At 54.3% G+C, this 27,389-nt stretch overlaps 2 protein-coding genes across 2 annotated transcripts; one reads left to right on the top strand and one right to left on the bottom strand.

Moving 5' to 3' along the window:
- Window positions 1-4,028: 4,028 nt before the first annotated feature.
- On the top strand, window positions 4,029-20,710 carry GNG12 (G protein subunit gamma 12). The gene is made up of 4 exons (XM_082287495.1): window positions 4,029-4,057; window positions 10,775-10,832; window positions 19,123-19,239; window positions 19,780-20,710. Exons 3-4 carry the CDS (start codon window positions 19,144-19,146, stop codon window positions 19,903-19,905), a joined length of 222 nt encoding a protein of 73 aa, XP_082143621.1. The 5' UTR covers window positions 4,029-4,057; window positions 10,775-10,832; window positions 19,123-19,143; the 3' UTR covers window positions 19,906-20,710.
- A 2,081-nt stretch (window positions 20,711-22,791) lies between these two features.
- GADD45A (growth arrest and DNA damage inducible alpha) lies at window positions 22,792-24,749 on the bottom strand. The gene is made up of 4 exons (XM_082287184.1): window positions 24,578-24,749; window positions 24,393-24,494; window positions 24,110-24,323; window positions 22,792-23,562 (listed from the first exon to the last, which is right to left on the bottom strand). The coding sequence occupies exons 1-4, from the start codon at window positions 24,619-24,621 to the stop codon at window positions 23,449-23,451; spliced, it is 474 nt and encodes a 157-aa protein (XP_082143310.1). The 5' UTR covers window positions 24,622-24,749; the 3' UTR covers window positions 22,792-23,448.
- Between the last annotated feature and the right edge of the window lie 2,640 nt (window positions 24,750-27,389).

Genomic DNA, 27,389 nt, shown 5'->3' with positions numbered 1-27,389 from the left:
ATCCATCCATCACATGGAGTCCTTGGATCAAGACCAAGGTCTCATCTGGGATGGGAGTGATGAAAAGGCTTCTTCTGCCAGTGCTGGCTGCCCACATCCTGCTGCCCACATCCTCCTGACTGCTTGGAGCATCCCTGGAGCAGGGATGGAGCAGATCCCAGCCTGTACTCACATTCAGCCCTGTACAGGTCCATATGGACCTGCTGGGATTGATGAGGAGGTGAGAGAATAACTGAATATACTCCTTGTGCCCCTGAGGAAGAGCACAACTGAGTTGCAGCACACAGGTCTGACCCTGGGCAGTCCTGATGTGCCATTTCAACAACATAAAGCCCAAAAACAGGGAAGAAAATTAATAAATAAGGGAATGTTCATGCTCAGATTGTTTCAGCCATTTCTGCTGTCAGATGCTTTACCAGCTGTCCAAGCTGGAACTAGGGGAGAGCGGCTGGTTTTGTGATTGTCCGGAAAGATGAGCCAATGAAATATGGCTCAAAAATGGGAAATATTTCTATGAACTGTAAGAAATTACTCATTCCCACAGGCGTAATTCCAGGCATTGATTCATTTGGTTAATTTTTAGTGGAAAAATAAGTCTTTACACCCAAGAAAGAGGTTGCTGAAGCGTGGTTGGTGTTTGTCATGTGGAACACAAGAAAATTTGGTGCTTAATAATTGTTGTTGCATTAATTATTGCTCAAAACAGCCTTAGCAAGGCTCTTCCCGGGGGTGTCCAGCATGGACACCCAAAACAGGATTGTTTATCACACGTGCTCCTTTTGGACAGCTTTTCCAGGGAAGGCTGGGTCCAGCAGCCCAGGGATGGGGATTTAAGTGAGACACTCCTTCGTGGAAGAAATACATGATAAAGAGTAAGGGAAAATAAGCATTGGTGGGATTCAGATCATATTCCTGGGGGCTGGCTCCCTCCTGACAAGGGTGGGAAAAGCCAAAGGAGCCTGGGCTCCCATTCCTTCTCCAATGATCCTGCAGGGAGGGAATGTTGATGTAGCAGGGATGGAGATGAGGGAGCAGGAACTGCTCCTGGCCAGGCCCACGGTGACAGGCACAGGCTGTGGCCCTGCAGAGAGGAGCAATGAGGGATGGCTGTCCTGGAAATCACATTGTGCTGTCTCCTGCACCTCCGGTTCTCCCACGCAGAATTTGATTACTCTTCTGCTCCAGAGGAAGCCTTCCTTGGCTGCTGGCTGTGCACAGCTGTCTGCTTTGTTTATCAAGTCCCTTTCTGTGACTGTCACTCTGGACTCCATGCCCAGGGATAGTCCCAGGATTGCTGGGAGCACCTCTTTCCTAAAAGACAGGACAATGACCTCCACCCCACACCAGAACGTAACTGGGAATGAGCCCCTGCCTGATCCCAGTGAATTTCAGGATCATTTTCCTGTGCATTTCTGGTTAAGTACAAGCTCAGTGAAGCCACCAAGCCAAAATTCCCATTCTGCAAAGGTCCTGGGAAAACCAAGTCAAAATTGTTCTGCACAGATCCTGGGGAAAACCACTACATTTTGAGGGGGAACATGGTATAATTTTGACTATTTTGTCCAAGAATTGGACTTTTCTGCTCTGCCTGCTCCTGCCTGGCTCCTGTCAGGATCACTGGGGCTGGAGTGATGTGGCTCATTTTCTCCTGCGTCAGAGATTTCCATGATCCATCTGGGAAAGCCTCCCGAGCTCATTCAGTGAATCCCCCACCTCCCTGGAAAGGGATACAGAGCATCCAATCCAAGGTGGGAAGGAGCAGCAGTGTCAAACAGGCAGAAGAAATCTGGCTTTGCTTTCTCCGGCCAAAGTGCACCCTGAGAGCAGAGCTGCTGCAAAACCTCCCAGGCTGTGCATTGCAGGCAGCCCTTGGCTGAACTCTGAACCTCGTTATGCAGGAAATAAAGAGAGCTCACGGAGATAAATAGTGCTGGGGGACAGGATTCCACCCTGGATACTGCTCCGAGTCCTGCTCCAAGTCCCTCCCAGTGCCTCACCTCCAGACTGGTTTGAGTTGGAAGGGACCTCAAAGCCCATCCAATGCCACCCCTGCCATGGCAGGGACACCTCCCACTGTCCCAGGTTGCTCCAAGCCCCAATGTCCAGCCTGGCCTTGGGCACTGCCAGGGATCCAGGGGCAGCCACAGCTGCTCTGGGCACCCTGTGCCAGGGCCTCATAGGGAAGAATTCCTTCCCAATATCTAAGAGTGAGTGCCCTGATCTAGGCTACTACTACACACTAATAATAATACCAGTACTAATAACTAACATTTACATATATATTTGTGTTTGTAGGAGAAAGGGAAACCTGTGCTTGTATCACTGGGATCTGCAGAATTCAGTCCTGCCTTCAGAAATAGGTGAGGCATCCACTGGGTGAATGTCTGGGGTGGAACAAAAGGAAGGGAAAACAAGAGCTCTCCTCCTGATGAGTCTTTACCCAGCCCCTGCTGAAAAGGAGAATAAATGTTTAATAGAGAAAACACAAAGTTCAAACCAGTGTGCCCTCCCGGTGTGTCCATTGCATGCCCCAGTGCTCCCAGTATGCTCAGCACAAGCCCCAGGGCACCCAGTGTGTCCAGTTCATGCCCCACTGTGCCCTCCCAGTGTGTCCAGTGTGTGCCCCGCGGCAAACGCTGGGGTGGGACGGGAGCCGCAGCAAAGCTCCTGGGAATCCCAGACAAGCTCCAGGGAACCCCGACGAGCTCCTGCTTGGGTCGGCTCTCTCGGGAGTGCTGCACTGTGAGGCCACAGGTAGTTAATTAACGCTGGTTAATTGAGCTCCCGGTCAGGGCTGAATGGTGGGAAGCTGCTGCTTTAGCCCACGAGAGGGCAATGCTTCCCGCCTGGCTGGTGGCCACACTTGGGAAAACTGGATTTCTGTATTTTTAATTCAGAATCGAATGAGGAATTCCTTGCCTTTGAACAGTTTTCCAAAAGGTTTTGTTTGGTTTTTTTTCATTGGGGCATAATGCAAGGCAACACCCGCCTGTGTTCCCAGCTGGAATCGCAATAAAGAGGAGCCGAGCCGACTGATGATTCCATCTCCTCTCCCATAAAAGCTGCCTGCGGAGACAGCCTGGAGCCGGGAGAGCCTGGCTGTGCCAGGGACAGGACAACAGGACAACAACCTGCCCGTGCTGGCATTGGGCAAAACCGTGGAAAAGAGCAAGGTGAGGTTTTCCTCAGGTGAGGTGCTCCCAGGGCAGGGATGCTCCATGGGGACACACTCGGGGCACAGGTGTTGTTGGTAATGAGCACAGCTTTCATTTCCCAGTTTTCACGGAATTTCATAGAGTTCTAGACCGGTTTGAGTTGGGAGGGACCTTAAAACCCATCCCATTCCAACCCTTTCCCTAGGCAGGGACACCTTCCACTATCTCAGGCTGCTCCAAGCCCCGTGCAACCTTGTCTTGGGCACTTCCAGGCACGGGGCAGCCACAGTTTCCCTGGACAATCTGCGCCAGGGCCTCCCCACCCTCATTTTCCAACCCTTCTCCCTCCTGCGGGAACCCGCATTTCAATTTTAATCCACACCCTCCCCTGCCTCTGGAGACAAATGAATTCCCAAGCGATCCCAGGATCAAAGCCCCACAAGCAGAGGCACGCCAGGCTCGTTCGGGCAGCAGACAAGCCTTTGCAAATACCAGATCTGCCCCTCCCTGGCGACTACCAAACTCCGAAAACTCCCAGGACACCCACTCTCCATCCTCTCCATCCCGCCGCATCCTCTCCCCGCCATCCCAATCCCTCGGGGCCACGCTTTTCTCACTCAAACACCAGGGGCACGCCTCAACCCACCCCTCCGCCACAGGACGAACCGGGTTTGGCTCTGGAATTCCGCATGGATTTGGGATACAAGACGCGCCAACTTGGCCCCGCCCACAACCCTCCTGGCCCCGCCCATCCCCGCGTGGCCCCGCCCCGCCCCGTTCGGGGCGGGGCGGGGCCACGCGGGGATGGGCGGGGCCAAGGGGGAGTGGGCGGGGCCTGGCTCGGTGGGCGTGGCTTCAGCTCCCGCTCCGGTCGCCCGTGGAGACACCGGGAGCGGCGCTCGGTGAGTACCGGGATCCCGGGATCCCGGGGCAGGGGGGGTTCCAGCCTGGAATACCAAGCTCCGGCTCCCGGGATAGCCCTCCCGGCACGGCGGAGGCAGCGGGAAAGCGGCAGCCCGGCTCGTTTGAGCTGCCGGGCCTGGCGGGGCGGGCCGGGCCCGAGTTGTGCTTGGGTGGTTTTGGAGTTGGGTTGGAGTTTTTTTTTTTTATGTTTTTTTTTTCCCCCCGATTTTTTTGTTGTTGTTGTTGTTGTCCTGAGGAGGATTCCCGGCGGGAGGCAGCGCGCAGCTGTGATGTGGTTCAACAAGTGGCGTGTGGCAAGGGAATGAGGCGAAATCTACTTAATTATGTAAAAAATAATCTTCTTAATTAGGTAAAAATCATTCTAAAACAGGCAGTTTTTTCTTCCTTTCCTTCTCCTTCCCACCTCCTTCCCTCCAGACCTTCCCCGTGGCACCGATGGATACCCAGAGCTGGCGGCTCCAACTACGCGGGGGCAGCCCCAGCTTTCAGCTAAATCCTTTAAATTTTACCGATTTTAGTATTCCCAGCCATCAGGCCATGGGTTTTCCTTGGAATCGCGGAGCTCTGCTTGACGGAGGAAGCTTCCCACGTGCAGGGAGTTGTGGGATGAATGTGGGAAGGAGGTTAATTAGTGGGAAGCGTCATTATTCCAGGAGGTTTCGTGTTGATACTGAGGTTACACACCCTGTTGCAGTAATAAGTTTGCTTAGGATCATGGAATTACAGAACATCCTGAGTTGGAAGGGACCCACGTGGATCATCGAGCCCAACTCCTTGAATTTTTGAGTTCTTTTACTAACTTTTAAATTGCAATTCTCTATTCCAAGCTTGGGGATTGTTTCGGGATTGTGCTGTGCAGGACCAGGAGCTGGACTAAATGATCCTTGTGGGTCCCTTCCAGCTCAAGATATTCCGTGATTTTATGATTTGATTCGTCTGGCACATCAAATGGAATTCCCAGCAATTTTCCAGGCGATTATCCGGTGTTTTTATTGGCCTAGAACCCACAGGATCAGGGACATGTTACTTGTGTGGGTTTTTCTGGGCTGTAAATTGGTTTAGAAATACAGTTCTGGGAGTAAAGGGCGAGTAATGGGCAGTGGCAGGATTTTGTGCTGCTCAGTCCCACTAAATGAGATTGAGGGATTAGTATGGAGTTAATGACTCCTCGATCCCGTATTTCATCCCGGCGTGGGATGCACTGCAGCATTTGGGATATCTCTAATCAAGGAGCAATAAACTCCAGAGAGGAACAATACATGGGGTCTGATGCTGAGGGTGAGCTCATTCCATAATCATGCAGCTGATGAAGGATTTTTCCTTGGAAAATGAAGCTCTCCTGTTGTCCCTGGAGGAGTTTCCTGGGCTCCCAGGCAGCAGAACAACTGATCTCTCATCTCTTGCTGGTGTTAAATCAAATTATGGAGTTGTGCTGTCAGTTTCAGATATTTCTTTTATTTCAAATAGGATGTTTCTTTGACAATATGATAACTTTTTAAGCACTGAAAGTTCTTAAGTTTTTAGGTTCTGTTGCTAAAAAGAGTCAGAATATTTGAGCCAGATTCATGTCAAGTTCTCTGTAGTGGGGCCTGGGATGACACAGTAAGATTAGGGAATCCCAAATGGTTTGGGTGGGAAGGAACCTCAGAGCCCATCCAGTGCCACCCCTGCCATGGCAGGGACACCTCCCACTGTCCCAGGCTGCTCCAAGCCCCAATGTCCAGCCTGGCCTTGGGCACTGCCAGGGATCCAGGGGCAGCCACAGCTGCTCTGGGAATTCTATTCCAGGGCCTGCCCACCCTCACAGAGAGGAATCCCTCCCTAATATCCAATCTATCCCTGCCCTCTGGCACTGGGAAGCCATTCCCTGTGTCCTGTCTCCATCTGCCTGCTTAAAAAGTCCCTCTCCCTCCCTTTTCTGTGGCTCCGCCATCCCTGCAAACGTTGCTGAAATTCTGAGTGGAAGATACTGAACACCACAGCTCTGCAGGGTGGGAATGTGCTCCTTCCCTGGACACAGCTTCCCAAATCCCAGTGTACCCCTCTCTGATTAGGCTCTGTTGCGAAAGCAAGTCCATATTGCTCCAGAAATCCATGGTGCAGCCCCATAAATCCTCACCCTCTGCCCTTTCCCTTTGTCCCCTTTGCCAGAGCAGAGATCACTGCAGGGGGCGGAGGGAATCATTTCCAAAGGTTTATAGTTATCGAGGGAAACACCACGGCAGCCTTGGCCGAGCCACGGAGCCATATTCCAGGGAGGATTGAGTTGCTGCAGCTTCATCTGTGCTTACACAAACCATGGGAATGGGGGAAGGTTGCTGGGTCCTGTGTCCTGGCACAGAAATACCCCTGTGCACTGGCAGGAATTGGAGTGAAACTCCATTAATTGGGATGGAAGTCACCCAGATCTTGAAAGGCATCGTGGACTCACTGTTTCTTGGGAAATGGGAGCTGCAGATGTTTGGTGACTCGTGGGATTCCTGCACTGCTGGAATTGTGCAGTTATTTGGTGAATTTTGCAATATTTCACAACTGGGGCTCGTTTTTCCGAACCTCATGTTCATCCTGCACTCAGTGTTGGGAGCTCTTGGGCCCACACCATTTCTGCTCTCAGGAATAACCCGAGGTGGAATTTGGAAGGGTGATAAAACACTGATGACACGAGTAAAAAGTTTTCATTCCGTATTTTGCAAGGACTGATGAGAAAGAGCAGAGGCTGTGACAGAAGTCCTCAGGGTGACTGGGTTGTGGTGGGATTCTCCATGGGATTTTAGGGAGGTGGGTAGAAGCAGGAAGGTGGGGGGAGCAGTGGGATGCCCAGGGGAGGTGGGAGCATGTAGGGGTACATCCCTCCCCTGGAGAGACACGTGGCTCCAGGGGATCCGGCATTCCCATGGGATGTAGTACTCATTACTGTGGAGCTGCTGAAGCCCTTCCAGCCAGGTGTCCCTGGGGAGGAGAGGATCCACTCCTGGATCTTCTGGTGACACTCTCCTGCAGAGCTGCCTCCAGCTCTGGGGCCCCCAGAAGAGGAAGGACCTGGAGCTGTTGGAGGGAATCCAGAGGAAGCACCAGGAGGATCTGAGGGATGGAGCAGCTCTGCTGGGAGAAAAAGCTGGGAGAGCTGGGATTGTTCAGCCTGGAGAAGGGAAGGCTCCAGGGAGAGCTCTGAGCCCCTGGCAGGGCCTGAAGGGACTCCAGGAGAGCTGGAGAGGGACTGGGGACAAGGGGTGGAGGGCCAGGACCCAGGGAATGGCTTCCCACTGCCAGAGGGCAGGGCTGGATGGGATCTTGGGCAGGAATTGTTCCCTGGGAGGGTGGGCAGGCCCTGGCACAGGGTGCCCAGAGCAGCTGTGGCTGCCCCTGGATCCCTGGCAGTGCCCAAGGCCAGGCTGGACATTGGGGCTTGGAGCAGCCTGGGACAGTGGGAGGTGTCCCTGCCCATGGCAGAGGAGCAGAACAACCAGTTGGGATTCTATGAAAGCTGAGGCCTGGGGTTCAGTGTGCCCCAAATCCCAGCTCCCTGGTTCCTGGAGCCCCAGGCAGTGTGGCTGGGGGTGGATCACAGCTTTGGGATGTTCCTGGACACCAGCAGTGAGTATTTTTAGTTGTGTTCCTTTGAATATTTGGTAAAACAGGCAATGTGTTTATATTCAGCTTCCTGTGTCCGTATCAACGTCTTGGCATGTGATGGAGTTCCAGAGGGAGGAGGGAAAGGGAAAAACTGTGATGTGAGGATTATTTGTGCTGCAGCAGCTGAGGACGGCGGGACGTGGCTGCTGGGATCAGCTCCTTGTTTAAACATTCGGCTCAGCTCAGGCAGGAAGCAGCCTTGCTCCCCGTTTGTTTACCCCCTTTGTCTTCCCATCCCTTCTCCCGTGTCTTTCCAAACCTGCTGTGCAGGGACAGGTGACTTTTTGGCACGCTTTGGTTTGGGATGTGTGATCCAAGCCTTCCTGCCCCCGCTCCGATGTGCAGCACAGCTCCGAGCCCCGGCTCTCTGCGTGGACTGTGATCCTCCAGCGTGGCTCTCCGGAGTGTTTGGAGGTGGAAAAGCCCATCTTTGTCCTGCTGGGAAGGGAGCATCCTGCACTCCCCTGCTGCCCTGATCCAGGCTGAGCTCAGCTGCTCTGTGCCATCGCCCCTCTGCTCTCCAGAACCCTTCCCTGTGCAGAGGCAGTGGGAGCACACAGGGGAGATTTTGTCTGATTCTCCCAGCTGAATGAGGGTTTTCCTTGTGCCAAAGCTCCCCCAGAGCACAAAACCAGGTGCTTTAAGCTGACAAGAGAAAATTGTCAGTTTTCCAGTTTCCAAGAGAATGCCAAGGGGATCCCCTGGGACCCAGCAGTGCCCTTGCTGCCTGAAGTAGGGAAACATCAGGGACTGGTGGCTATCATAGAAAAGGAGAAATGTGGCACGTTTGGAAGAGATATCAGGGATAAATTCCTCCCTGTTGGGGAGGTGAGGCCCTGGCACAGGGTGCCCAGAGCAGCTGTGGCTGCCCCTGGATCCCTGGCAGTGCCCAAGGCCAGGCTGGACACTGGGGCTTGGAGCAGCCTGGGACAGTGGGAGGTGTCCCTGCCTGTGGCAGGGGGGTTGGGATGAGGTGGGCTTTAAGCTCCCTCCCAACCCAAACCATTTGGGATTCTGTGGTTGCTGTGAATAATTTTGAGCAGATCCCAAATGACATTTTCAGCCCTGTTTGTAGCTTCAAGCCCCTTCCCAAAGTCAGGGTTTCTGGTCTAAGCTTGGAGCTGGGATAAGCAGGAAGTGTCACTGTTTTGGGAGAGGGACCATCCTTTTCCCAGCTGAATCTGCTTTATGTTGCTGTAAAACTTGCAGGGATTCCTCCTGCAAAGCAGGGATGCTCCAGCTGGAACTGGACCTCCCGCAGTGCAGGAGGACCTGGCTGGTGCTGCCAGCCTTGGCCAGAGGGACTGGGACCCATCCAGCTGTGGAATTTCCTCATCCCACGTGCCCTTCCCTGATTTATTCCTTCCCGAGCATGGCCTGGCCTCTGAGCAGAGGCTTTTAGAGGGGGTGCATTACACCGGCCTCAAACTATGCCAGCAATGCTGGGTTTGTGGGTTTTTATGCCTGGTTTGATAGGAGCTTTGATTAGGCAGGAATATCAGCGTGGCTGCGCGGTGGAAAGCGGCCCCAGGAGCCGGAATCACTTCTCAGGCGCATTAAAGACGGGCTCGGACCGGCTGATCCCTGAAGGTCTCTCCCAACCCAAACCGTTCCGTGGGCTCCGTGCTTGTTTTGACTGTGTTCTCATCTCCCTCGGGATGCACAAGTCAATATTAAAATGTTTCTTATTTTTCCCTGGCGATTTCCAGGGGGTGTGAGCAGAGTGGGACCTTGCACTGATAAGCAGAGCAGCAGCTTTTCCGTTCAAACTTCGATTTTGTGCAGCAGTCCCACGTCTGTGGAGGAGCTTACATGTCACAGTTATTTATTTTGGTTTCCTTGCTGGATGTGGACAGGACAAGCCTGGCACAGGGACAAGGACTGTAGCAAGGCAGACTGTCTTTAAGACAATTTATTTTCCTCCTCCACACAATGATTTGACCAGCACTTATTAAAAGTGTGATCCCATTTCCAGCACAGGAAGGGGCATGTGATTATAATGGGAATACTGCCCATGCTGCCCACCCCCTCTCTGCCTTGCTCAGGACCATCCCTTGGGAATTTTAGGTGGGTTTTGCCCTCCTGGTTCCCTGGGAAGGAGGGAACTGGATGGCTGTGGCTTCTCCAGGCCCGTGGTCACTCCTCAGCCGGGCATGGAGCAGCTCCAGTGCTCGGTGCCAGAGCTGGAGGAGCAACTGGAGGTTGGATTCATTCCAAAGGGTGTCAGCGGCAATCCCGGATCCGGCCATGCCCTGCTCAGCGAGGGATCTGTGCCCTGGCTGTGCCAGCTCAGGAAATGCCCGGTGCCTCTAATCCCAGTTCCACACTGGGGGTGTCTGCAGGGGTGGGAGCCTGCACTGGAAATCCCAGGAAAGGGTAACACAGGAATTGCCAGTCCCTGTTGGATTATTAGATATCAGAACCTGACACATTTGTTTGCACACCCGTGTGTGACCTGCAGTGATTGAGCAGCCCTAGGGCTCCCAGCAGCAGCACAGCCAGGAGAATGAAAGAAAAGATGATTTTACTTGTAAATACAGTCCCTGCTCCAGCTCTCACAGAATTCCCATCACCTGATGGCTTTTATCACCCTGCCAGGCTGGGAGAGCTGGGGGTGCTCACCTGGAGAGGAGAAGGCTCCAGGGAGAGCTCAGAGCCCCTTCCAGTGCCTAAAGGAGCTCCAGGAGAGGACTGATATAATTCCAGGGTTTTTCTGGGTGTGTAAGGCCTCCATAGGGAATGTGAGCTCTCAGATTTGTTTAGGCACCGATTTAAACCCAGCTGTGAGAACACATCACTGGAGGCTGACAGCTCTAAGTCTCCAGAGACAAAGTAATCCTGGAATGGTTTGGGTTGGAATGGACCTCAAAGCCCATCCAGTGCCACCTGCCATGGGCAGGGACACCTTCCACTGTCCCAGGCTGCTCCAAGTTTGAAGTAGATTTTCCAATCTCAAAATACTGTTTTGGTGATTAGCCTTAAACCACAAGTGCCAACCCCCCTCAGCTTTGGCTTTCTTGCACTGTGAAATCCTTATAATTTTTATTTTATTCTTGTTTCAGGATCATTGCACTGATAAAATCAAGGCAAGCTGGACAGGGAGCAAGTCTGCCTATGTAGGTGAGTTTCCAGTGCACTCTGGTTCCTTCCTTTCATGCGAAATACAAAGCAGCATGACAGGTACCAAACCCTGGTGATTTAATTTTATTCTGGAGCAGAACGAATGTAAAGTCCTTTGCAGGATTGCTGATGCTTTTCACCTCATTTTTTTAACAGCCTGGCTGCTTTTGTGTTGAATTTAGGGGGCAGAAAAACCTGCTTTCCCCATAGAATTTAAGCTTTTCCTCGTTTATTCCCCTGGTTAGGAAGGACCAGCCTGCAAATCTTCATCATTTCTGTCTTTGCTGTGGTAACTGTATTTTGTTTGACCATCAAAAAATGCAAATTATTCTATATTCCCCCCCACCCTTAAAAATAGGCGCTTTGATAAATTCCTGTAGCTGAGGAGGTGGTGAAATCCTTCCCACCTTCCCAGTTCTTTGAGCTGAGCCCCGTGGAGCTCTTCCCAGAGCATCTCCCGCCAGCGTCCTCAGCTTTATCTCTGGCAGACGAAAGAATCTGCTGAAGGTCACATAACCTGGGGCCAGGCTGCATCCCGTGACTGCCAGGCTGGAGCTTTCAGCACAGCCCTCTCCTGCTTTGCAGGCTGATTTTGATCCAGCTGAAAGTCTCTTTGCAAATGTGTCTTTGCAGTTTTCCCCTCTTTCCCGGTGGGAATTAGCTGGGTAGTGCCCCGTGGGGAGGAGCAGGGACCTTCTGTGGAGAAACTGCCCTGCAGGTCGTTGCCTTTTCCAGTGACTTCAGGCTGATGTCTTTAAACGCTCAGATGTTTTTCAAAGTAACCTTGATCTAAAAGTCACTTTTCATGGCTTTCATGCGTGCTAAAGATGTAAAAAGTTCAGTCAGAAGAAAAGCAGAGGAAAATAAAAGCAGGTTTTTCCAGTGCTCCTCTCCCAAAATGTACATTGGGTTTGACAGAATCCCACAGTGGAGGCTGGCTTTGAAAATCAAAGGGAGCTGCAGCCCAGGTTTGATCAGCAGGATGGTGCTGGAATAACTTATGAAGTGGAGGTTATGAAGGAACACGGCCTTAATTAAACACCCAGAACGCCAAGTCCGATTGAAGATCTTGGGAGTTGTCTGTTTCCTTTCATTTCACATTATTAAGGATTTTAATCCCCAATTAAGACACTGGCAGCATTATTTATAATTGGCAAGAAAAGATCTCCACTGTAGAATCTCTCAATGCTCTCAGGTGTAAATTCTCTGAAGAAGGAAACATCACAAATGGATGTTCTGTGCTTTAAGGGGCTTTTATTCTCTGTTTGCACTGACAGGCACCCTGTGCAAACCAGGTATATCTGCATGGCCAGAATTCCCATTTCTCATCCAGGTCTGGCTACTGCCCCTCCTCCAGGAGGGGGGTGGGAGCAGAGTTTGGCCTTGCTGGACCTTTCCTGCTGGAAAACTTGGTTTGAAATCTGAAGTGCCTGAGCTCCCCCAGTCCTTCAGCTATGGTGCACCCCAGAGCATCCCCATCCTCCCCAAAACCACTGCAAGTCCTGCAGCTGCTGGATGTTCCAGCTTTCCTTTTCCACAGTGTCATCCTTGGGGGAGGATCTTGTTTTCTTTCACCAATCCCAAACTTTTTTGTGTATAAAGTATTTGTTCCACAACTGTAAATCTTGCCTGAGACCTGCTTAAAATTCCAGTCCTGTTTAATAATCCAGCCCCTCTCACCTGCCAGGAACCAGGGAGCTGCTCCTCACTCTTTGGTTTGGGGTAGGTGTGGAAAAATCCTTCTCCTGGCCACTGGTTGCCTGTGATGGGAGCAGGGAGGTCATGGATGATCCCTGTTGCCATTTTTCCTGGGAAGTTTGCCCTGTGGCTGTTGTGTTCAGTCTGGAAGGCAGGAGTGGCTCCGGGTGCTCCTGGAAATCTCTGGAGCATCTCATCACTTGTGTCTCTGCTCGTTGTGTGGGGAATAAGGACCATGGAATTCCAGAATGGTTGGGATGGGAGGGACCTTAAAGCCCATCCCATTCCACCCCCTGCCATGGGCAGGGACACCTTCCACTATCCCAGGCCACTCCATCCTGGCCTTGGATCCTTCCAGGGATGGGACAAAAGCACCATAAGAAGAGAAACGACCCAAAAGCAGCTCTAATCTCTGTTTTATTTCCCCCTCAGTTCTGTTTGCTCGCTGAGGGCAGGACCCCGGTGTTTTCCTGCTGCCCAGGTTCATTTTCCATTCTCTTTGGCAACGCAGCAGAAGGAAAAGATTCCAGCTCCGGTGCTTCCACTGGGTGTCAGCACGGCCCCACACTGGGCCAGCAGAGCCCTCACAGCCGCCCTGGGCTTTCCCTTGGGCTGCTCCCACCGCTGGAAAAACCAGGCTGGCTGCATGTCCGGAGCAGGGAGCTGGCTGGGGAGCAGCTCTGCCAGGCCGGGATGGGGCCGGGAAGAAGGGGGTGTTTGGCTGGAATCTCCTTCCTTCTCCGAGCAGGACAACCGGTTGGAGCAGGAGCAGCGTGGGACGTGCCTGCCTCGTTCCAGTGCTCCCTAATTAGGGTGACAGCCGGGACAGTGGGTCCCTGCTGCTGCAGGAGCAGCGTGGGGAGCTGGGCAGTGTTTGCTTTGGAGGTGTGGATGCAAACAGCAGCGTTCCCAGAGGTGCTGCGGGGACACGCGGGCTCTGGGGACAGCTCAGGGCTGCTCCCTCTCCACGCCAGCCCTTTCACTCCTTTTCCACTCTCAGTAAGCATCCAGGCTTCCCAGGTGCTTTCCAAAATCCTTGGGCCTGCCAAGGCAAGGCACCTCCTTCAGCCCCTGACTGTCAGCGCTGAGGGAGAAGCAGCACCCGAGGGCCATTCGGGTTTCAGGTGGGCAGAGGCCTCCCTTGGGTGCTCCTTTCCCCTGCCTGCTGCTGCTGTCAGGGACCCCGTGCCTGTCCCACCTTGTGCCAGGTGCTGCTGTGCTCCGGGCTGTGCAGGATCCGAGGGGACACGTCAGCTCTCGCTGGGACTCCAAATCCTCTGCAGCACTCTGGCTGAAAATAGAGCCAGGCACACTGAGATTCCTCCAACAGATTCTGCCACTGGAGGCCTAAAAATTCAAAAAATCAAAACCAGGGAATATCACAGACTTTTTGATGTTTGTGTGGAATTGTTTTATCTGTTGCTGTAGCCGGTTGTGCTCCAATGCGCCCTTGGAACTGAGTTGTTTATTCCTGCCCCCACCTTGAATGCCAGCAGTGGCCTCTTGGCTTGGACTCGGAGCATTTTCAGGTTCTGCAAGTCATGACAAACCTGCTCCCGAGCTCCCAAGGGTGCCCTGTAGGAAAACCAACCTCCAGCATTCAAGTCCCGACCAGCCGCCGGCCCTCGCGCTCCCACAGAGTTCCTGGGAAAGCAGCACGTGCAGAGCAGCCTCAGGATCCATGGAAACCTCACCCCACGTCCTGCTCTGCACCTGGGAGTGGGGCATGCAGCTCTGGCATCACCTCCTGCTTGTGCCACCCCTCCAGGGGTCATTGTGGCCCTTCTTCCCTGCTCTCCATGAGGACTGACCTCAGCTTGGTGCCACTCCATGCAGCCCCTCTTCCTCTTCCTCCTCCCAACCACCTTCCAGCCCCACAAATCCCTGCATTTGCAGAAGCAAAATGTTATTCTTTTTATTCCTGTGAGCTGTAGGGAATGAGTTGCTAAGAGGAGGCAGCTGGATTTGGGGTTTGCTGGTGTGTTATTCCCAAATTGTTTGCAGGGTCCCAGCTGAAGGCAGCGGGATAAGGGGATGCCAGGGAGGAGGGAGTGAAATGGTTTTGCAGGCAGGGCTGTGAAGCAGCAGCCAGAGCCTGTGTTAGTGGTGGTGACAAACCAGATCCAGCATCAAACTCTCCCAGCAAACACCAGGGAAGTTGCAGGACTGGGAATGGTGTCACTTGGAAACCTGCAGCATTTGTGGTGGAACCACTGAAATCCTTAACCCGAGCTCAGGGCCAGGAATGAGCTGGGAGCAGCAGCTCTGAACTTGTCCAGCTGCTTGCTTCCCTCTTTTCCCCCTTTTCCTGTGTTTTTAAGAAAAGTGGGATAATTCCCATGGTGGTGTTTGTTTCTGGTTTATCAGGCAGCAGCATCCAAACATTTCCAAGCCGGAGCTGCTCCCAGCAGCGATTCCCTGCAGCAGCAGCAGTGACTCCCTAGGGTGCTCCCTCCATCCCATGGGAGTGCAGGGTGTGCAGGGCACCCAGACCAGGGGTGCTGCTGCAGGGCCTCCCTCACAGTGGGAACAGGGAATGTTGGGAACACCCTGTGGCTTTCTTTTCCTGCCATTTCCCTGGCGAGTTTGGAGCCTGCCCAGCGCAGAGGCCTTTCCACCTCTCTGCTCCGTGTCCTCCACAGCAGGGCTCCAGTGGCTCTGGAAAGGGAGAAGCCTTTGAAACTGGCATTTGCAGATTAGCTGTAACTTTAGATCCCTGCTGCCAGCCCTGGAAAAGCAGGGGCTGGAAAAGCAGGGGCTGACGGGGTGTTACACTTGTAGCTGCTGCTGTTGTCCCTGGTGTTGGTTTGTGTTTTGTCCAACCTGCTCTGTCGATCTAAGTTTCGAGTTATTCACCTCAAAGTCTGCTTTATTTCAAAAGAAACAATTGCAGAACACGTTTTTTCCCCTTTGAGCCTTTGTCCCGCTGCCAGCCAGGCTTTGCTGCTCCGGTAGGAGCTGGCTCTGTATAACTGGAGCAAACTGGGAGCTGTTTTCCAGGCAGAGCTGCTGGGATTTCCAGCAGATTCCCAGCCCTGCTTTAGCAGTGCTGATTTAATTACCTTTCACTCAGCAGGTGCTTCACGAGTCCTGGATCTAAAAGAGTAAATAAGATAGTCCAGAGTTTAATTATCCCGCTGGAGCTGGAGTCTGGCACCCAGCCCAGGCGGATCTGGGGATCTGCTGCATGGCAACCTCGTTACCTAAAGCCTGAGGAAAGAAATAGGGCAAAGCCTGGAAAAATAGGGCTTTTCTGTGGAAGAGGGGCAGCTCCACCTGTTTGCAGGTGTTTCAAGAAAGAAAAAAATGCAGGTGCATGGCTGCAGGAAGTGCACTGGAAGTTTCCTGTGTTCTTCTCTTTCCCTGGCAAAGTGCAGCTGGGGAGCATCCTCCTCTGCAGGCCTCAGTTTTCCACGGGTAAATTAGAAATTCTTCCCTGTGAAGGTGGGCAGGCCCTGGCACAGGGTGCTCAGAGAAGCTGTGGCTGCCCCTGGATCCCTGGCAGTGTCCAAGGCCAGGCTGGAGCAGCCTGGGACAGTGGGAGGTGTCCCTGCCCATGGCAGGGGTGGTGGCCAGGGGAGGCTGTCCTGGGACTGATCCTTTTGTCTTGTTTTAGGCTCTGAGTCAGACCCAAGTGAGAGTTGCAACCGTGCCTGCAGCTGCTCTGGGGTTTGGGAATCTCTCTCAGCACCACCCTGGGTCCTGCAAGCCCGTGCTGAGCTTTGTCACCCCCAGGGGACCGAGGTTGTCACCGCGTGTTCCTACAGGGAACCCCCTCCGGCTTGGAACAGCGTGAGGTCACAGCAGAAAATCCCGGAATGGGTTGGGCTGGAAAGGACCTTGAAGCCCATCCAGTGCCACCCCTGCCATGGGCAGGGACACCTCCCACTGTCCCAGGCTGCTCCAAGCCCTGTCCAACCTGGATTGGATCACCAACCTTGTTTTGTCTGAGGAGGTGAATGGAAAAACTTGTTGGAAACTGATTTAGGGAACAAGGAGTTGTGGCTGTGACTGCTGGGACACGAGAGATCCCAGTGGGAAAGTACTGAGATGAGGGAGGCTCTCAGGGCCCCTTTTGGCTCCGGGCTGCCTGCTGAGCACGAGGGATCATTTCCTAGAAATCAGAGCAGTGCCCTCTCCGACCGAGTGGTCGTTTCTTCAGGGAGCAACTTCATTCTCCTGGGAAATTCTCCTACCCCAGAAAACCCTGCCCAGGGCTCTGAACCCCCAAGTTCTGCAGAATTCTGACACCTCCAGTTTAAATCTGGGGAGTTTTGTGAAGTTCAGGGTGCCCTGTGAGCAATCCGTGGTTACAGCAGCTCGGATGTGTTGCCAGGAACTGGGACGGGAAACAGATTTATTGGGAGCTGACCTAGTTGTTGTAAATCTCCCTGTAGAAGAGATCCAGTAATCTTAGGAGGGCTATTAAAGCTCGTGTTTGTTTGGAGATGGGCAAATGCAGCAATTTAATTTTCAAATCTTATGGTTTGGGTTGTTTTGGTTGGGTTTTTTTTTCCCCCAGACATCTCATTTATTAACAAAGCTAAGCAGCTGGGAAAACGAGCACTGGAACTTTCCTAAGGAGGTCATCCATGTAGGGTGGGAAGGGATCCAGAGAATCAAACAGCTCCAGTGGCAAAAGGGGGGTTGGGGCTGGGGGAGGGAAGGCTGAGCATGGCCTTTCCGCAGTTAAATGAGGGGATAATGGTTTATCTTTTAATTTTGCAACTTTTCTAACCTTAAAAAAAAAAAAGTACTAAAATTACAGGAATCAGCAACTCCTGAAGTGTCCTCTCAGAGCTGCATCCATGACTTGATAAAAATAAATTGCTTTGCATTGGGTTTTTCATACTGCAGGTTTTGAATATTGTGAGGGAAAACTGCAGGGACTGGGCTGGGAGTGTGGGCTCAGTTTGTGGTGGATCTGTGCTCTTGTGTCCATGTGGAACAGCTCCTTGTTAGTCCAGAAGTGAAGGGTTTGGAGCTCCCACAGGTTGGAGCACTGCTGAACCCAACGGCTGCATTTATCAGCTCTGGTAGTGCCTGTTGGAGTTTCCTGCTTGGAAGACTCATTTTCGATCTGAAGGGGCTCCAGGAGAGCTGCAGAGGGACTGGGGACAAGGCCTGGAGGGACAGGACACAGGGAATGGCTTCCCAGTGCCAGAGGGCAGGGCTGGATGGGAGATTGGGAAGGAATTCCTGGCTGGGAAGGTGAGGAGGCCCTGGAATAGAATTCCCAGAGCGGCTGTGGCTGCCCCTGGATCCCTGGCAGTGCCCAAGGCCAGGTTGGACATTGGGACTTGGAGCATCCATCACCCTGCATGGATGTGCAGGAGGATGCTCTTTAATATTCCCTGTAGGAAATCAGTTTTCAGTGACACCAAAGATGAGGAATGAATGTCCCTCCTCCTGTGCCTGGGCAGGCGTTTGCTGCCGCTTGGGAATTGCCCTGCCCGAAGCTTTTCCAAAGAATATCCCCTCAAAACAGGGACTTGGAGCAGGATAATGGTGCTCCCAGCTTGCTGGGCTGGCACGAGCATCAGCTGGAACACAGCCCTGCTGCCCAGGCTGGGTGAGAGAAACCTGAATCCTGCAGGAGCTGCTCAGGCAGAGCTCGGAAAGGTCACGGAGCTGCCTTGGGCTCGAGTCACTGCAGTGCCATGAGGGATTCCAGCACTCGTCCTCCTGGAGCTGTGCAAAGCAAGCAGAGTCCTGCTGGAGGCTGGGATCCAGGACAGGGACATGGGCAGGGCTGGGCTAAACTCCCCAGAGACCTGAATAATTTGGAATCCCAGACTGGTTTGGTTGGGAGAGACCTTAAAGCCCCTCCCATCCCACCCTCTGCCATGGCAGGGACACCTTCCACTATCCCAGGTGGCTCCAAGCCCCAATGTCCAACCTGGCCTGGGACACTTAGGACTAAGCCTGCCTGGGTGGAGAACCAGCCAGGGATGCTGGGATCAGCCTGTGCCGTGGATATTTCTCCCCAGAAAGGTTTTCCAGCCCTGGCACGGCTGCCCAGGGCAGGGGTGGAGTCCCTGTCCCTGGAGGGGTTTAAAAGCCCTGTGGATGTGGCACTGGGGGACATGGTCAGGGGTGGCCTTGGCAGTGCTGGGGAAATGATTGGACTTGATGAGCTCAGAGAGCTTCTCCAACCCCAATATTCTGTGTTTCCATCGTGGCTCACTCCTTCCCATCACTCTGCTGGGCTCAGGACCTTGTTTCTTTCCTTGCTCCAGCTCCCAGGGAAGTTGTGGCCTCCCAGCACACTCTGGGATCTGCTGGAATCCCAGGGGAAGCTGCAGATGGGGGGATCAAGTGGCCCAAGCTGTGCTAGGACCACTGCTGGACCAGCCATGCCTGTGCCATCCTGCTCTGCCACAGGCTCAGAAACCTGCACAGCAGCTCCATGCTTTTCTCTGGAGTGTGCTTTACTTCCAGAGTTGGTTTTTAGCTGACTGGTCCTGGTTGGATAGAACAGTAATGATTTTAAAATGTACTTTTTGCAGCGTGTAGTGGATGCCTCTGTGTAGAAGCACTTCAGGGTGCTGTGCTGCCTTCTGGAATAATAACCCCCTGTCTTTCCAAGCAGAACTTCCCTGCTCCACTGAAAATGTCTGGCAAAACAGCCACCACGACCAACAACATCGCTCAGGCCCGCAGGACCGTGCAGCAGCTCAGGATAGAAGCCTCCATAGAGAGGATAAAGGTGAGAGCCCAGCCTCCTTCCCCCTCCTTTTCCTTGTTTTTCCCCTCCCAGCTGTCGGATGATGGGATAACAGAGTGTGTGTGTGTGTTTTGTGTTTGAGTACCCACAGCTCAGCCTTCCCCCCCTCAAAGCCTGACACCAACATCTCAGCTCAACAAACCCAAATAAATCCACTTCCTGTGGCCCACTGTCCCACCCAACCCTGCCCTCTGGCAGTGGGAAGCCAGTTCCCCGCTGTCCTGTCACTCCAGGAGAGATGAGAAATTCCTCTGGAATTGTTTTGAAGCCCCTCCTGTTTGTTTTCAGGTTTCTGTAGGAGCCAGGTGGAGCCTTTGCCTGGTGTCACAACCAACCCCAAAGAGCACCGGGCTCCCTCCTGTCCTTCATTCCCTGCGGATCAAACCAGCAGACAGGGCCCTGGAGAACATTTCCATCTCCCAGCACTCTCCCATCCCACTTGGTTCCCTCACAGCTCTCAGCCTTTTGATCCCATTTCCATGGAAAACCCCGTTTTATGCTGACTTTTCCCATCTCCTGCAGGTGTCCAAAGCCTCGGCAGACCTCATGCTGTACTGTGAGGAGCACGCCAAGAAGGACCCGTTGCTCATGGGAATTCCAGCTTCTGAGAACCCTTTCAAGGACAAGAAAACCTGCATTTTGTTATAGGAGAGGGGCAGCTCCTCCTGCCCAGCCCCTGCCAGCCCAGCTGGGCCTGGCCAAGCACCACCACTCCCCCAGGTACCTGCGCCCCACGGCCACTCCCTGACCCTGTACAGACCATTCCCTGAGCTTCCCAAGGCATTCCTGCTGATCCCTGTCTCTGTTAGGAGGTTTCTGACTGAATCCCTGTCTTTCCTGGCCAAGGGAATGGGGTCCAGGGTCTCTGCACAGGGGGTCCTGGGGGCATTTGCCAACTCCAACAAGACCAAAGTTGCCTGAGCTTTGCTGAGGGAGCAAAGTTGTAGAGACCTGATGGAATCACTGGGTTTACATTTTTTAAAATTATGGATTTTGGGGTGGGGGGTTAGTGCCTGTGCTGGCAGCACCTGTTTGTGCACAGACACATTCAAAGTGCATTTTCTAGCAAAAACTACCTTGAAAAATGATTGTAGCAGCTGCTGGGGAACTCCAGGGAGCTGTGCCTCAGCCTTCCTCCTGCTGGCCTCTCTTCCCAGGGCTTTCAAAGGACAGAGTTTGGAATCAGAGATGCTTTCCCTGCTTTCCTAAAGTTGAAAAAGCAGAATTTCCAGCTTGGATTCTGCTGCATTTTCTTCTCGAATTAAAAACCTATGTTAGGATAAAACACACCCTCAAAGAAATGGAAAAAGAATGGGAGGCTGGAAGTGCCCTGGCAGAGCTGGAGGAACGCTGCCCTCGCTCCCAATCCCAGCTGGGTTCTGTGCAGGGAGTCAGAACTTGACTCATTTTTATAAAGAAATACATTTTTAAACGGGAAAAATGCCAAATTATCTCCAGCTTGTGGTTATGCATTTCTAATTGCAGGGCCTTTCCATCTAGCATATATTTTATATATACATAGAATAAAAAAAGTCTTTCTCTGTGTGTGTGTGTAGATATATAAACTTTATATATTAACAGCAAATTTGGAAGGGTTTAAAAATAATCCTGACTTCAGCTGGCTGCAAATGTCCTTCTGTGCAGGCAGCTGAAGTTGTGATCTGCCATAACCCTGCATTTCTGGGAGGATATTTGCAGAATTTATGAACCACGTGTCATTTACGTTGCATATTTGTCATTTCTATATGAAATCATAGACCCACTTTTGATATAGATTAAGAAATTCAACTTTGTTTAACAAATCTCTTTGGCAGAGCTCCAAAGTCAGCCTGGCACAAGAAACCTGCTGCTCACCCTGTGCTTGTGTGCAAATTATTTTTGTAATCAGAGTATTTTTCTAGTGGCAGTCAAAAAAACCAACAATGTAGCTCTGCACTAATTTCTTTTTACTGTGTTTGTGTCTATTTGTCCCACACCTGGTTAGAGTTAATGAGCTCTGTTAATTACTCACTGTGGGGCTGCAGGGCTGGAGGTGCTGGGAGAAGTCCAGAGGTGCCCAGAGGTGCCCAGCTCCGGGTGGGGTGTGGGGAGGGAAGGAGCCTCATGCTGTTGATTGTTTTCTTCCCAGGAATCTGGGAAGGAATTGGAATTTTTGTTTGGTTTGGGATCCCTGTTCCCAGCCCCAAACCAGCTCCCTGGTGTGGCTGCAGGGGTGTTCTTTGCCCCTTAAATAAAGCCTGGGGGAGGGGCTGGCTGCTAATCCAGATGTGGGATCCTGGATGGTGACCCAGCACAACTGCCCAAATCTGACAGCATTTAATCCATAGGTTTTTGGTAAAGTCACCATTTTTAAAATACAGTATGCAGGCACATGTGAAATCTGGAGTGGTGACGTTTGCACTTCACTTTTTGCCATCAATACCCCCAAGAAAAAACAGGGATTGTAAAATTTGGGGGAAATACAGACTCTGCCCTCGTAGAATTTTTTAAAAAAGGAGAAGTGAGACCATTGCATCCACAGGTGCTGGGAGAAACTCGTGGTGAGACCCCACCATGCTGCATCATTGGGCTGCCCATCTTTAGCTTTGGCCAAGCTGGCTGATTTGGGGAGAAAAATGAGAATTTGGGTGCTGGGCCAGGTGCTCCCAGGGCCACCCATTTTGTAGTGTGGGGACAGGCCTGGGGGTGACACCAGGAGGAGCCGGGGATTCGGGAGGGTTTGGATGGAGTCTGAGCTTGGAGAAGTAAATCGGCTGCTGGTGCTGCTGCAGCGTCGCCGGGCCCAGGGTGGCACCGGCCTGTCCTGAGCCCCGGGCTGGACACGGACAGGGCTGGGTGGCCCCGTGCTGGAGCATCCCACGAGTGGGAGAACAAGTCCAGCCTCCCCTCCCGGCTGGGCTGGCACCGATCCTGCGGGGCTGGGCACAGAGTGACCCCGTGCCACTGCTGGGGCACACGGGGGCCCTGGGGTCCAGCTGGGTGCCCTCAGGGAGGGACAGTGTGGGGCACCGGTGTCCCTGTGGCCTCCCCGGGCAGTGCCAGCAGCAGGGGGGGGTGTGGATTTTCCTGCCACACGGAGAAATCCCGTCTGTGCCAGCCTGGCTGTGTCATTAACCAGGAGCCTGGCACCGGGAGCTCCCGGCCCCAGGGGACACGGGCCGAGCTGGGGCTGCAAACAAATCCCCGGGGCGTTGCAAGGAAAGACTGGGGCAGCTTTTCCTCCTCCAAGGAATCAGGTTTCCCACCTGCCGAGAAGGAGCTGCAGGAGCGTGGAAGCCTCGGCAGCAAAGGCCCAGTTTTTTAGCCCCTGTTGTGGCAGCAGTCAAGCAAAACAAACAAATAAATAACATTCCCTACATTTCCTGCAGCACATCGGCTGCTTTGGCGTTTAATTGCTTGGGAGGGGCCGGGAATAAACCCACACTGGAGCTGCACAACAGGACCTTGCCCATGGCCAGGACAAGGAAGCAGCTGCTGCTCAGCCCTGATGCCTGTGCACTCACAGAGTAAGGAAATAAAACCCTGGGCCAAAGGTTTGATTTTACACTTTATTTCAAAAAAAAAGAAAACACAAAACAAGAACACCATAACCCCAAAAAACACTCGAATTTCAAACAATTATATTAATGGTGCTGCTCTTGCAGCCAGCTGGGAGAAGATTTGTGGTTGCAGACCAACTGCTTGAGGGCATTTCGGTTCTCAAACCTCCAAGTATAAATAATTTCTCCATCAATATCAGAAAATAACTTATTATTATTATATATCTTAGCGTAAAAACGTGAGAATTACCATCCCAAAAATACAACAACATTGCTGGCAAAAGGCCTCGATTAACCTTGTTTGCTCGTTAAGGTGTTTAAAGCAGGAACTTTAAGTGGCACTTAAGGACAGAAAGAGTGAGGGGTGTTCTCGGGAGGGCACCCCGGGCACGTCGGGCTGGGCTCATCCCGTGTTTTCCTTGGCTCCCACACTCGGCATCGCTCGGCTCCAGTCCCACGCTTCGCTCCACTGCAGCCAAACCCCCCCCGACGTCAGTTTTAGCTTTATAATTTTATATTTTTTTTGTTGTTGTTGGGTTTTATTTTTCCTCCCCCCCCACCCCCCGGAATCCTGGAGCCGGGACAGGGAGTTCCTTCCTGAGCAACTGCGAAAGTCTTGCACCACTCCAGCGGGATGGGGCCGGGCTCGGGGTCACCGCTCCGGGAGGTTGATCACCGGCACCCACTGGTCCAGGTACCGGCTCTCCCGGCAGAAACACATCAGCTGACTCAGCGCTGGATCCTTCCACTGCGAGGCCTGCGGGTTCTGGAAAGGGGACGGCAAAAAGCTTCAGCTGGGCAGCAAAAACAACCCGAGCGCGGCACGGGGGGGAAAAACAAAAAGCACAGCAGAAGGCCCAGGAGTGTGAATCATCTTAAATTGCTACCGAGGCAAACAAACAAGTCAAGCCTGGAAGCATGTGAGGAGTTTAGCTTTGGACTCTGGGGCAGAGTAGGGAAGGGGGGAAAAAAAATAAAAAGAGGGAGAGATAAAAGGGGGGAGGGAAAGGAAAGAAAAAGGGAAAAATAAAGAGGGGAGGCGAAAAATAGAGAAGGGGAAGGGAGGAAAAATAGGGAAACCCCCCCAGAACAACAGGAGAAAGACGGGGAAAAACAAAGGAGAAAGGTGGGGGAGATAAAGCAGAAAAAGGGGAGCAGGACCCCGCTTTCCCCGGGGCGCGGGAAGCCCCGCGGGACCCCCGGTGCCGGCCCGCTGAGGCCGCGGGTTCGAGCCCCGGGCGCGGCATGTCGAGGGGTCCCGGCCGGCAGCGGGGACGTGCGGGTGTCCCCCCGCGGTGGCGGCCCGGGCTCACCGTGACGAGCACGCAGTGCAGGTCCGCGGGCGGGTCGGGGCCCGCGGCGGGCAGCAGCAGCTGCGCCAGGCGCGCCGGGTTGCTGACGCGCAGGATGTTGATGTCGTTCTCGCAGCAGAAGGCCCGCAGCAGAGTGAAGTGGATCTGCAGCGCCGCGTCCCCCGCCTCCTCCTCCTCGGCCGCCAGCAGGCACAGCACCACGTTATCGGGGTCCCTGCGGGGCACCGCCGTCACCGCGGGCGCACCGGGCAGGGGGCAGCGGGGGGTACGGGGGGTCACTCACACGTTGAGCAGCTTGGCCGCCTCGTAGACGCCGAGGGTGAGGCTCCGCTGGCTCAGCGCCTTGCTCAGCACCTCCTCGAGCGCGTCCCCCGCCTGCTCCATCCTGCGCCGGGACACGCGGCACCGGCCGTCACCGGCCACCCCGCGCCGCTCCCCGCCCGACCCCCGCCGCCCCCCCGGCCTCACCTCCCGGCGGCGCGGCGCTCCCCGGGCAGCTCCTCCAGAGTCATCACGGGGACGAGGGCACGGGGACAGGGCCGGACACGGGACACGGACGGACACCGGGCACGGACGGACACCGGGCACGGGACGCGGCCGCGCTCCGGCCGCTCCGGCCCCGCCGCCTGTGCCGGACAAAGGCGCCCCGCGCGCGCTACCCCCGCCCGCCCCGGCCAACCCGCGCCACCCTCATTTGCATACACCGCTGCCATTGGCCTATGCAAATGAGACCACGCCCACGTGCTGCGGAGCCCGGCCGGGCCTGACCCCGCTCGGAGCGGTTGGGAACGGGGACGGGGAATGGGATTGGGAATGGGATTGGGAATGGGACACGGGCAGGGACACCTGCCACAGACCAGCCTGCTCCCAGGCCCAATGTCCAACCTGGCCTTGGACACTGCCAGGGATCCAGGGGCAGCCACAGCTGCTCTGGGAATTCTATTCCAGGGCCTCCTCACCTTCCCAGCCAGGAATTCCTTCCCAAAATCCCATCCCTCCCTGCCCTCTGGCACTGGGAAGCCATTCCCTGGGTCCTGTCCCTCCAGGCCTTGTCCCCAGTCCCTCTGCAGCTCTCCTGGAGCCCCTTCAGGCCCTGCCAGGGGCTCTGAGCTCTCCCTGGAGCCCCTTCAGGCCCTGCCAGGGGCTCTGAGCTCTCCCTGGAGCCTTCTCCTCTCCAGGTGAGCACCCCCAGCTCTCCCAACCTGGCTCCAGAGCAGAGGGGCTCCAGCCCTGCAGCAGCTCCGGGGGCTCCTCTGGATTTTTCCAGCAGCTCCACGTCCTCCTGGTGTTGATCCCAGGGCTGGGGCAGCTCTGCAGGTGGGGCCTCACCTGAGAGGGGCAGTGGAACAGAATCCCATCCTTCGATGGGTGCAGTTCTCTGTCTTCCCTGCCTCCACAGGGGTTGCACTCTTGCAGTGCTCCTTCCAGGGGACACCAGTGTGCTCAGGACACAGCCTCACCAACCTTCAAACACAGGGACAATGTTTGCCACAGGGAACAACGTGGCTGCCCCATCCCTGGCAGTGTCCAAGGCCAGGCTGGATGGGGCTTGGAGCAGCCTGGGACAGTGGAAGGTGTCCCTGCCATGGCAGGGGTGGCACTGGATGATCTTTAAGGTCCCTCCCAACCCAAACCAGTCTGTGGTTCTGTGATCTCTCCCTTTGCAGGTTTCCAAGAACTTGGTGCTTCTCCGGGAAGCTGCTCCCACTCCAGATGTCCCGTGTCAGCCCCGCAGACCTCCGGGGAGGATTTCTCCTGACGGGTGCTGTGTCAAAGCTTTCTCAGCTGTTGCACCCAAACCCCTCCATCCTCCCACAGCCAGTACCAGAGTTCTTTCCCAACCTGGCTGTGGGCTGGCACATTCCCACTGGCTCCATAGAGCAGGGCTGCAGTCGGGACCCTTGGTGGTCGCTCACGGAGATTTTGGCAGCGTGTGCTTTAAAGTTTTGCTTGTGTCAGTGTTTTCCTCCAGCTCCTGAACAGCAGGAGCCATTTTCCACAGTGGTGTTTGCCAAAGCACAATGTGCAGAGGGTGGTGCCGAGCTGCTCTCCGTGCACCTCCTGCAGGATCATTGAATTGGCCATCTGGGACACGAGATATCACAGAATCACAGCGTCCTGGGATGGTTTGGGTTGGAAGGGACCTTAGGGACCGTTTTGTCCCACCCCCTGCCTTGGCAGGGACAGCTCCCACCATCCCTGCTTTCTCCAAGCCCTGTCCAGCCTGGAACACTTCAGGGACGTATGAAACCATTTCTAGAGCAGAATGCAGAGGGTGATTTCAGTACCCCCCGGTTGTGTTGGCTCCGGGAGGAAACCTCGCAGGAGTTTGTTCTGCAAGTGCCCCCCCGGCTGGGCTCTGGCTGCCCCCGTCCTGCTGCTGCAGCCTGATGAGACCCGACACGACTTAACGAAGCCCACAGCGTTGGGAGAAAGGGGAAAAAAGCCCTTTTTGCATCAGGTGGAGGGGTGGCAGATGGCCGGACCGCGGCAAAACAGGTGGGAGCATTGTGTGGTGACCCTCCGAATTAAGTTCGCTTAATTTGCTGTATCTCTATTAGCAACTGCAGGCCCCAGCTCTGCGGCGAGGGCTCCGGCCCCGCAGCCCCATCTGTGCCGGCCCCAGAGCTAAATCTGTCTCAGAGGCAGCTGGGAGGCAGCTGAAGCCTCTTTTCTCTCTCCTGGGCGGCGGCAGCTCCGGGACCCGGCAGGCAGTGCTCTGAAACTGCGCTTTCCCTGCAGGCTTCCCGGCTGGGCGCAGTTTTCCTGTCTCTCCGTTTTCCCAGAGGAGCAGCAGGGATGCTCGGGAGGTGCCTGGGTGCCTCGGCTCTGCTGTGGGGACAGTGGGTGGCTGTGCTGGGGATGGGCCGTGGCTGCCGGCCTGGGCAGCCCGGGATGGAGCTGGACCCGCAGTTGTCCCTCCGTCAGTTCCCAGCTGGCAGCTGCTGCTAAACCTTCCTTTCATCGCCTGCCAAAAGCGGCCGGGGTGTTTTGCTCTCCCCCTGCCCTTTAATCCTGACTTTCATCATTCACCAGGCTGTGCTTGCCCTCCCCTCCGTGTTCAGCATCACAGAGTCAGGGGTCAGGAGCTGTGTCGGGCTCAGCCAAGGGGCTCAGCTCTTCCCCGCACCCGGCAGACCCTCACCCCAAATGTTCTCTGGCTGTGGGGTTTGGCTGCCCGTGGTTGGAGGCAGCTTGGCAAGCAGTGGGTTAACCCCCGGGGATGTGGGAGATGCCCACTGGAGCCCTCGATGGGAGCTGTGCTGGGGAGGACTTCTGG

Source organism: Coloeus monedula (assembly GCF_965178545.1).
Source record: "Coloeus monedula genome assembly, chromosome: 9".
NCBI classification, from domain to species: Eukaryota; Metazoa; Chordata; class Aves; order Passeriformes; family Corvidae; genus Coloeus; species Coloeus monedula.
The sequence above is the reverse complement of the archived record's forward strand: the minus strand, read 5'-3'. Positions and strand labels throughout refer to the sequence as shown.